An 11,681-nucleotide genomic window follows, 5' to 3' on the forward strand; every position below is an offset into this window, starting at 1 on the left:
GTAAATTTATAAATATGTATTCTTTTTGGATAACAAATGAAAGAAGTATCTATTTAAATATTGATTTGAGAAATTACTGCTTTAATGAGTAATTGTGATATATATTATTGTTACAGGTTTATTTTAACAGATTCAAATTTTTGGTTAATTATATTATTAGCCGTCATCACGCTGATTTTTCACTAAAATTCTTAATGTTAAAAAAAAATGTTTATTTCTTCTCTTAAATAAATTTCATAGTATTTTCTTAATCTTAAAATCACTAATAGCCCTTTTATGGACAATTTTAAATTGAAAAATGAATTTGAATTTGTTTAAAATCCCTTGTAATATGTTTAATGGATTATTGATAGACGGAATTCGGTAACTCATTAGGCATATTACAGGATCATGTCATATCTTATAAAAGGATAAGGTGTAACACAACACTGCCGTTAGGCTTTTGCTTCACCCTAAAACCCATTTGCGACTGATTATATTATGAGTTGTGGACTGAGGAACGAGGTTCCATGTTCCAGTTGCATAAGAGTTGCGAATTCATTATCCATGGCTTGATGCCAATGCTTTTGTGGAACAACTTGAGAGTAACATGCTGGCACAATAGGAGAGTCACCGGAAGCCACAAATGTGTGAGGTTTAAGGTTACCAATCTTAGAGCGAGTCTGCATGGGATGGGTATTAGTTGAGGTAGAAATAATAGACAGAGAATAAGGAGATAAGGATAAGACTAGTTGAGTAGGCAAGGCTGGAGGTTGTTGTGCGGTGGGAGAGGTTCAAGTGATATAAAAGATGAAGTATCATATAGTGAAAAAATACAATAAATAAATTTTCTATATTTGTATGAAATTTTATCTTAATCAAAATAAAAAAATAAAAATCTTCATAATATCATATTTTAAGAAAGATTTAATCGTTCACTTTAATGTTACTTTTCGTCTTTCTCATTCTCATAATTACAAGAATCACTTTTTTTCCACATTTTCCTTTTTTTTTATTTTTTTCTGTTTCATTTTTCATCGCTTTGTCTCTTTTTTTTTAATAATTGTTTGATAACATATATTGAAAAAATATTTTTGATAATATTGATAACGAAGCAATCATACAACACATTCAAAAAATAAAAATTCATTGAGCATAATTTTAAATTTAAGATTATCGCAAGAATTTAGTATTTTATGAAATTATTTTTATTTAGATTTTTATATATAAAAAATTTATAAGCATTATTTTTTTTATCTCTCATTAAATAATTTATTATTTAATTTTTTTTGCTCTGCCCCTGAGCGTGTGGGTGTGGGTAAGAGTATTTTGTGGAGTGGTTCTGTGTGAAGGTAAGGGCGAGGGAAAGAAGGAAGGACTGGGTGTGCAGGAGAGATTGAGAGGATTTCTATTTTGGTTGGGTGGAAAATAATGTGTAGTTGGTTTGAGAGAGGATGGCGAGAATGAGAGGAGGCTAATAAGGCCATTTGCTGCTTAATTAACAACTGTTGATAGAAAGAACTTTATTTTGACGGAAGCAAACTCAAAGGACCAAACCATTGATTTTTTAAAAATAAACGTATATATGTATTAATTATGATATAAGTTAGGGACTAAAACATAAATTTTAAAAAAAAAAATAAATTGATTCCCTTTTTAATTTTAATAAAAATTAAATATTAAATATAAACTTTAATATTTTTACATTTATTAAAATTTTAATTTTAGCTACTAATTTATTAATTTGTCTTTCAAAATTTCTCTTCCACATTTAGGAATAATAACTTATCTACTTTAATATTTAAATTAATTTTGTCACTAATTATGAAAATAAATTAAATATTAAAGAAAAAAAATTTTTTTTATGATATAAAAGTTTATCTCTATTTATTTTATCCTATAGAGTTAAAACTTTTAGTTACTATTTACTATAATAATTACAAATTATTATTTTAAAATTAATTAATTTAAAGATATCTCTGTACACACTTAAACTCTTAAAATTTAAATTTAATTTTTTTAACTCTTTATTTCTCAAACTCTAAATTAATTTCTATAAAAATTATTCATGCTGCCCCATTTCAAATTCTTTTGAAGTTTTTTGCTTAAAAACAAAGAAAATGATTGAATAAACTCATTTTTATAAAAGAATACTAATAATTGATCAAAATATCTTTATAGTATCTTAAAAAAAAAAGTAATAAGAAAAAAATAAATACATTAAAAATAGTAATAGATAAAGATAAAGTTGAAAAAAAATTAATTAATACTTCCTTAATTTTTTAGAATAGCAAATAACATTAGCATGAGACAAAAAATTTTTCTAAAACATCACTTGAAATGGATGAAGGGAGCAACTTCCTAATAGATGGCTAGAAAAACATTGAAATAAATATTGATTATAATTTATGAATTTTTTATTAAATTATTCTTAATTATTTAAAATTAATAAAATATATAATTTATAAAAAACAAAGTTTGATAAAGTATGATTTTATAAATTTTTTACTTATTATAATAATTACAAAATTATTTAATTTTCAATTCCTCCATATTTAATTTTGATTGAAATGAAAAATACTTTATAAAAAGTTACTGTGCCAGGAAACGGCATTACACATTACAAATTTGCAAAAATAAAAAAAGAAACGTTTGTCGTGTGGTTTGATTAAAAAAAAGAGAAAAATTGTCGTTTGGTTAATTACCGCGTGTCGTTCGGTAGTCAGCCATTGACCTTAGCATCAGTGGTCTTCATAGGTTGATGAATCTCTTCTGGCATTGTCCCTTGTTCACCTTTAAAATTTTAATTTCATAGTTTTAATTTAATATACATATTTTTATTCCAGTTATTTCAAAATTAATATATTTTAATCCTTATATTGTCCTAACTGATGCGTCTAAGATTTTAATTTTGAAAGCAATGTACTTGTTTTATATCTTTAAACTTTAAGGATTAAAAATGAAAATTTAAAATTTTGAGAATTAAAATAAATTTTATATTTTTTTTAAATAAAATCAAGATGTGACATGATAAAAACAAGTATTTATTCCCTCGCTTTATGAGAAGGTTTGAAGTAATTAGTAAAGGTATATTCGAATAAACAAAAACAAATTGATGAATTTCTTGAAAATCCTAAAGTATAGTTATCCTTCTTCTAACACAGCGACACATTAATTTAATTTTGCATGTATAAACTATTTTACAAAGTATGTATTTAGGTAGTTTAAAGTTTCAATGGTTAGCTCATGATGTCGATGAAGAAGTGGTCAAAGGTTTGATTTTAGTTAAGTCGACATTAACAATTCGATGTTGAGAAGGAGTTGCACGAGAGCTAAATTAAATTGATCTAGTTTCAGTTGATTTTAGTTCTTAATTAATTTTAAGTTGATTTTGATCTTGTTCAACAGTGATTTCAGTTTTTATCCATGTGATACTCTAAATCCGCCACATAATTTTTTTTAGCTTCAAGCTTAATTAAACTCTTAAATGGGAAAGTTTAATTTAATTTATTTTTAATTTTTTATCTAATTTAATTAAGAGATTTTAATTTAAATTTAATTTAACTCAAAAATAAAGAAAAAAAATTAAGAAATTGAGTTTCTTAATTTATTTTAATTTAAAATAAGAAATAAAAAAAAATTTGTTTCAAAATTAAGAAATTTAACTTCTTGATTGTTTATTTAAATCAATAAATCAAAAAATTTAATTCATAAATTTTAATTTTTAAGCTAAATTGAAATTTAATTTAATATGAAATTTTAAATTTAATTTTAAAAATTTTAATTTAATTTTTAAGCTAAATTGAAATTTTAATTTAATTTTCAATTTTTATTTAATTTAAATAAAAAAGATAAAATTAGACTAAATTAAATTTCTTCAATAAATATAGGAGTTAAATTGAATATTTTACTGAATTTTTTTTAAATAATTTAAACTATCAATATTGATTGTTCAAATTGCCTATTTTGATCTAATTTTAATTTCGATTTCTCAAAAGAGAATATCTAATAGTTAATTCAAGTTAAAATTATTAACACCGAACCGATTTTAAATTTAAACCGAATCAATTTCAATATGATTCAAGATCAGATTGGGCCTTGGCCGCCTCAATAATGGAGGATTTATATATCGGGTATTAATTGATAGAACGAGATGTTTTTGGACATGTTAAAAACACCAACAGATTATATTGCCAAAAACAATCAATAGTTCAAACAACGTCCAAAAGTCACATCTCGGGGGAAAAAATTTTGCAGTTTCCTCAACATGGATGATAAATAAATTTTTTGGAAAATTACATTAAGTTCCCCAACCTATAAACATGTTTTGAATTCACACCCCAACCAAAATTTCTTGCAATTTTACCCTTAATCTTCATAAATCACATGGCAAGACTCTATTGTTGATATTTTTCATAAAATTAAAATATTACTAACACTACAATTTTTAATTTTGTTTGTTTAAAATTTCAAGATTTTTCTTCTTACTATAATTATATTTTTTTTATAATATTCATCTTATTATTTTAAAGAGTCTTTCTTGAGTGAATTTTTTTAGTTTAAAGTTTATTATAGTAATTTTTGTTTCAATTTTTTTTCCTAATTATATGAGAATTAATTATATGATTGAAGCATTTTCTTTTTCATTTATTTTTTATTATTAATTGTTATTTGAATAAAATTTTTTTAAACGATATTTAAAGTAGTTAACTCTTTTAAGTGAAAAAAAAAAATAATAATATGAAATTTTGGTTATATATGCATTTATGTTGATATGTTATAAGATAAACTAAATATTATACTTTTCCCTATAAAAAAATTATATTTTTAATTTTAATAAAATATTAACCAATAGTTCATTACCTCATAAAGGTTTAAACATTGTAAAAAAAAAAATTATTTGATTATGGAGTCTTCTTTTTCTGTATGCCAGATGAAGTATCAAATTTGGAATTTTTTTTAATAACTAATTATTGATAAATACGAAATTCAACAAAGGATTTGCACGGGAGACCATTTCTGGCTATAAATTAAAGCTCTCCCTTGAGTACTAAACTGAGTTGTTCACAAAAATATTTGATTATGGAGTCTTCTTTTTCTGTATGCTTGCTGTCAATTCTCTTGTTCTGCCATATTATACCATTTACTCGCTCTTTTAATTCTTCATTCCAGCCACGCTGCCATGATGATGAGAGCTCTGCTTTGTTGCAATTCAAAGAAAGCTTTATCATCCTTGATTGTTGTTATCCAGAGGTTGAATCTTGGAAACTTGTCAAAGAAGAAAGAGGTGATTGTTGTTCATGGGATGGGATGGAGTGTGATGAGGAAACTAATCATGTTATCAGCCTTGACCTTTCTGATAGTTGTCTCTTTGGGTCTATCGAATCCGACAGCACCCTCTTCCGCCTTGTTCACCTCCAAAGCCTTAATCTAGCCTACAATAATTTTAACTTATCTTAAATGCCATCCCAAGTAGGCCTCCTTTCAAGGCCAACTCATCTCAACCTGTCCTTTTCAAGCTTTTCTGGCCAAATCCCTCAACAAATTTTTAATTCTCTTGATCTATCTCGTTATTTCCATGGATTGAAGCTCTACAAGCGTAGTTTCAAAGATCTAGTTCAACACTTACCTAATTTGAAAGTACTACACCTCTCATCCATGAACATTTCTTCAAGGGTACCTGAACTCGTGACAAAATTTTCACATTTAGAGTCTCTCCGTCTCAATGATTGTGGATTGCAAGGTGAATTCCCAGTTGGCATTTTTCAGCTTCCAAACCTAAAGATGCTTGATCTAAACCACAACCGAGATCTCAAAGGTTTTTTGCCCCCTTTACAATCAAAGAGTCCCCCTAAATCATTGATGCTTTCTCAAACGAATTTTGTTGGAGAGTTACCTTCCTCGTTTGGAAACCTTGCCTACTTGGAATAACTCAACATCTACTGTTGCAATTTCGTAGGTCAGATTCCATACTCATTCAGTAACCCTAGCAAGCTTGTTCATCTTGATCTCTCATTTAATCACTTTAGCTTTCATAACCCTAGTATTTCTTCATTCTCTTGGGTTGGCAATCTAACCAAGATCACTACTTTGGGACTTGCCGGTTTCAACTTGAAAGGTGAGATCCTTCCTTGGCTCATGAACCTTACTCAACTTTCCATAGTAAATTTGGGCTTCAACCAACTCACTGGTCCTATCCCATCTAGCCTTGCCAAACTGAGCCAACCTGAATTTGTATATTTCTGGAAAAACAAATTTTCTGGTCAAATCCCATTCACCTCACTATCCAAATTAGTACTTTCATCAAATGAATTGCAAGGCTCAATTCCAAGCACTGTTTCTCAACTCAAAAATCTTGAAGTTCTTGAGCTTCATTCAAACAACTTGGTTGGCTCAGTTGAGCTGAGCACATTCTTGCAGATAAAAAAGTTGAGAATATTGACTTTATCATTTAATAGCTTGACGTTGATCACCAACACTATTACAAATTGATGAAGGCTGTGACATTTTGCTATCACACCATGCAGGATTTTGTTTTTTGATTATTATACTTAGTCTAGCTTTTTGGTTTTAGAAGTATGGCTGCCTGTTTTAGTAGGTAGAAAAGCTTATAAAGAAGGTATGGTAAAGCTGATGTAAAACAGTAATGTACTTGATGTTCTCTTTATATATATTGCTGGAAATGAACGAGAATGAGTGAGAGGGAGAAATATTCATATTCCTGCAACTTAACTCTGTTTCCTCCTCTCCATTTTCTGTAACTTATGCAGTTTTAGTTTCTTGTGTTTTTTTTATCTTCTTTCAAATACTAACAAGTGGCATCAGAGCTAAATGATTTTTGAAGGACTGTGAGTTTGAGAGGAAAAACAAGAACTTTTTTCTTAGGGTCCATTCAAACATAAGAAAGAGAAAGGAAAAGAAAAAGAAAGAGTGTGAGTTTCAAGTAGAAGCATGGCTACTGCATTTTTTAATTGTTGTTAAAAAATATGTTTTTATTGTCAAAAAAAAAAAAAATTGAAGTCTTTTACAAAGTTATGTGCAAGAAGTTTTTGAAAAACATGTGTTTTATGTTTTTGAGATTTAAAGTGTCTTCCTTGTTATTTTAAGAGAGGGAGGTTATATTTAAAGAGTCATTGAATCTTTGTTTTTTGTTATGTTGATTTATTGTTTGAGTCTCTTACTTCAACAATGGTGGCTTATTCAAGCACCATTCGCTCCATTCTCAAGGGTGAAAAGCTTTGAATTTTCTTATCATGCAAAGATCAGCAAGTCTCTAAACTAGAAAAACAAAAAAAATAATGTTGGAGAGACCATTGCATGTTTATAAACTGCATAATCTTTGAGAGACCAATATGTCTTAAAACTGAAAATGTTGAAGAGACCAATAAGTCTTTAAACTGCTGAGATTGAAGGGACCGCCATGTCCAAACAAAAAAAAACTGCAAAAATATGTTGGAAGGGAACTCTGCAGGTCCATAATCTGCAGAAAAGTTCTTTGAGGGAACTTAGCAAGTCTAAAAACTGCATAGAGAATTGGTTGAGGGCCATGATCTATTATTTGTAAGTTTTTTTATTGTTGAAGGAAGAGCAAAAAAAGAACTTGAACAAAGTAGTATGAAGAAATCTTAGTATGGTTTTGATGAAGAGTTGCTCTCAAGGATGAGGTTTTCATCCAGCAGTGGCGTATTCTCTTGGAATTTATGGAAAGGAGAACTGGTGGCCCAACTCTCTTGCATCTAAGTTTGATTTTCTGAAATTTGAAACATTAAAGAGTGGTCTTGGTGTTTCCAACAAAATGCCAAGGAGGAGTGATGAAGGCTGTGACCTTTTGCTATCACACCATGCAGGATTTTGTTTTTTGATTATTATACTTTGTCTAGCTTTTTGGTTTTAGAAGTATGGCCGCCTGTTTTAGTAGGTGGAAAAGCTTATAAAGAAGGTATGGTAAAGCTGATGTAAAACAATAATGAACTTGATGTTCTCTTTATATATTTTGGTGGAAATGAATGAGAATGAGTGAGAGGGAGAAATATTCATATTCCTGCAACTTAACTCTGTTTTCTCCTCTCCATTTCTGTAACTGATGCAGTTTTAGTTTCTTGTGTTTTTTTTTATCTTCTTTCAAATACCAACACAAATGCTAGCATTCCAATTTTCCGAGTGCTAGGATTAGCCTTCTGCAATCTAATTGAGTTTCCCAAATTCTTGCACAACCAAGATCAGTTGCTTTTTCTAGACCTCTCTTCCACCAACATACAGGGCAAAATTCCTTCATGGACGTGTAGCATAAGTAAATATTCCTTGGACTATTTGAACCTTTCTCATAACCTTTTAACTGGTTTTGAAAATGATCCAGCTGTTTTTCAATGGGCTCAAATACGCATATTAGACCTCAGGTCTACTAGGTTCCATGGATCTCTCCCACTTCCTCCATCATCTACCTCTTCCTGCCTAATTTCACACGACAAATTGGTAGGTGAAGTTTCAGCATTGCTATGCAAATCAAGTTCTCTTGAAACTCTGGATTTATCCTTCAACAATTTGATTGGCAGTCTTCCCCATCGTTTGGGCAATTTTAGTGATTCCCTATCATTGTTGGATCTAAGAAGAAACCGCTTCAATGGAAGTATTCCTTCAACATGGAGAACTGGATGCAAATTGAAAATGATTAGCATCGGTTATAATCAATTACAAGGGCGACTACCAAGATCTTTAGACAAGTGTTCATCGTTAGAATTGATTGATTTTGGTAACAGCCATATAATTGGTAGCTTTCCTTCTTGGTTAAGAAATCCTGAAGACGTGAGAATTCCCATTCTACGATCCAACGGTTTTTATGGTATGATAGGCAAAACACAAACCAAAGGATTCTCAAACCTTCGAATCATTGACTTATCTTATAATAGTTTTACTGGAAAGTTGCCATCAACATACTTTGAGATATGGGATACCATGAAAGTCATAAATGCAAGCCACATGAAATATATGGGAGATAGCATGAGGCCAAACTGGTATTATCCCTTTACATATTATGGCCAATATGATTACTCAATGATTATGTATAACAAAGGATTGGAATTGGAATATAGAAAGATCCCATACATTTTAAATGCCATTGATTTCTCTTACAACAAATTTGAAGGGGAGATACCAGATATCATTGGGAATCTTCAAGGGCTTTATTTGCTTTACCTTTCCAACAACTTTTTGAATGGTCATATACCATCATCTTTAGCAAATTTGAAAACATTAGAATGCTTGGACTTGTCAAGGAACATGCTCTTAGGAAAGTTACCTCCTGAGCTAACTACGCTCACGTCCGTTTCTTCTTTTAATGTTTCTTATAATCAACTTGAAGGACCCATTCCACGAGGGAACCAATTTGATACTTTTGAGAGCAATCAACATGAGGGAAATAGGGGCTTATGTGGAGTTCCATTGAAGAAGAAATGTGAAAATTTTGAGGCATCACCACGAGAGCGTTCAAATATTGTGGAAGATGATGACGCAGGTTGTATATTTAATGAGAACTTTTGGAAGTGGATGATAGTTTTGATGGGTTATGGAAGTAGACTCATATTTGGTTTGGTTATTGGGCACAAAGTCACCAGAAAAAAACATGATTGGTTTGTGAAGATTTTTGGAAAGAAACAACACCACATAATGTGAAGGGTGAAAAGCAGGAGAAACAGAAATTGAAGATTTTATTTTTCTCATTTCAATGTTGAATATGCCCGAGAATCTGTTCCACTGTGCAAAAAAATAAGCTAATGTAATTTGATTATTATCTTCTAATATATGATTTTATTGTAAAAATTTTTCAAATATTTATTATATACTCCTTATTTTAAGTAGAAAGGAAAATTAAAAAAAAAAAAAACTTAGAGATCAGGAACATTTTTATAAACCATTAAAACTTCAAAAAAAAAATCTAGAAGAAGTGTATTAAACTTTTCTTCAGAAAAAAAAAGAATTTTTTTTTATTGCAGTAATTAGTTTTTTTTTTTTAATTAAAAAAAGGTTTAGGGGTAGGAGGAGTATCCCATGTCAGGGTCAGAGAGCTTATAGGCCACTGAAGATTTATAGTAAGGACACGCATCACCCATTTATGAGAAACTCTGACAGCAGTTAGTGAGATTCGAACTTAATATGGGATGCTTCCAGAGGTGAATCCTTAACAGCTGTGCCTATCTTTTGTGGTTTAGTAATTAATTTGTTTTTTTATGCATTGTGAATGTCACTGCTGAGATTGACATTTCTGACGAGAGAATCGGTTGTAATTCTCATAAGACTACAAGAACATCAGGTATGCCATTGGTCTTTGATAATAACATATTTGCTGTGACGTTGTTTGATATTAAAAAGTTCTTGACTAAAGCCCTGATTCTGAATTCATTAAAAATCATTATATATTTCACATGCTTTTGTTCTTTCAGGCAGCAGGAAATTTGACACAGCTGAAAGCCATAGAGATTGCAGCTTCATACACTTCCTTGTCTATTGAGATAGGATATTTTGGGAGCTCTATGGAACGACCGAAGGTATCATAATCTTCTTTAAGCCTTAACATTTATTTAGTTTAATGTTGATCTGTTCAAAATTGCTAACGTCAATCTCTGATGATGATATTGCTGTCCATATTCTTAATGGTGTAGGACCTGAATTTAGAGAAATCACGGCTGCAATTATAGCTCGTGAAACCTCTATTACATTTGAAGAGCTTCATGACAAACTCACTGACTATGATGCCTTCCTCGAGCGAAAATCCTATACTGATGGCCTCAGTCACAGCCAATTATACTCGACGCAATAATCAGTCAAAAGATTTCTCTAATCATCAAATCCATGGTAACAGCAACAAAAAGCAAAATAAAAAATGGTTATTCTCATATCGCTCACGTGGGAATCAGAATCGCTCATATCGACCTCGAAATGGTTATTCTCATTCCAATAATCAGATTCAATGCCAACTTTGTGATCGTTACGGCCATTCTGCTAAAACTAGTTTCAAGGGAAAACCAGGCTCCAATTCAAATCTTATGGCCAATGTGTCCACTGCATCATCCATGAACAATTCACGGCAGTGGTTGATGGACTCGGCTGCCTCCCATCGTGTCACAAGCGAGCTAGGCAATCTTGCTATTCATTCAGATTATGAAGTCCAGATGAAATATTAATTGGAGATGGCTTAGGTTTGGAAATCACTCACACAGGCCAAGCTAATCTTAGTCACTCAAAATCTTCTTTTCTGTTGTCTGATGTCTTATGTGTTCCCTCTATGCAAAAGAATCTGATGTCTGCGTCCAAATTTTGTTCATCTAACAACGTTTCTGTTGAACTTTTTCCCATGTTTTTACTGTGAACGATCTCAACACGAGGGCGCAACTCATGCAAGGCAGGAATAAAAATGGCGTTTATGAGCGGCCTAAGACAATTCCAGCTGCTCTAGCGAGTACCATGATCAATTGGCATGATTGCTAGAATTATGACTCAAAATCCTAATGGGATTTGGAGAGAGATTTTTTCCTAATTTGAGCGGGAGAAATGTGATAGTGGAATATTTGCCTTGGCCACCCCCTAAACAGATTGCTAGAATTATGACTCAAAATCCTAATGGGATTTGGAGAGAGATTTTTTCCTAATTTGAGCGGGAGAAATGTGATAGTGAAATATTTGCCTTGGCCACCCCCTAAACAGATTGC

General features: G+C 30.6%; 1 protein-coding gene across 1 annotated transcript; it reads left to right on the plus strand.

Moving 5' to 3' along the window:
* The first annotated feature begins 5,161 nt into the window (after positions 1-5,161).
* On the plus strand, positions 5,162-11,156 carry LOC131181327 (receptor-like protein 34). Its single transcript, XM_058149356.1, has 6 exons — positions 5,162-5,266; positions 5,569-5,882; positions 7,860-7,918; positions 8,069-9,567; positions 10,416-10,520; positions 10,698-11,156. Exons 1-6 carry the CDS (start codon positions 5,162-5,164, stop codon positions 11,154-11,156), a joined length of 2,541 nt encoding a protein of 846 aa, XP_058005339.1.
* Positions 11,157-11,681: the final 525 nt, after the last annotated feature.

Source organism: Hevea brasiliensis, chromosome 7 (genome assembly GCF_030052815.1).
Source record: "Hevea brasiliensis isolate MT/VB/25A 57/8 chromosome 7, ASM3005281v1, whole genome shotgun sequence".
NCBI lineage: Eukaryota > Viridiplantae > Streptophyta > Magnoliopsida > Malpighiales > Euphorbiaceae > Hevea > Hevea brasiliensis.

What these genes read in the sequence shown, in the direction of transcription:
- LOC131181327 (XM_058149356.1), top strand. Translation starts at nt 5,162, where the DNA reads ATGATGATGAGAGCTCTGCTTTGTTGCAATTCAAAGAAAGCTTTATCA. An exon ending in TGGAAAAGCTTATAAAGAAG is followed by an intron (nt 7,919 to 8,068) that starts GTATGGTAAAGC and finishes TAACTGATGCAG; the next exon opens with TTTTAGTTTCTTGTGTTTTT. An exon ending in GCTCTATGGAACGACCGAAG is followed by an intron (nt 10,521 to 10,697) that starts GTATCATAATCT and finishes TTACATTTGAAG; the next exon opens with AGCTTCATGACAAACTCACT.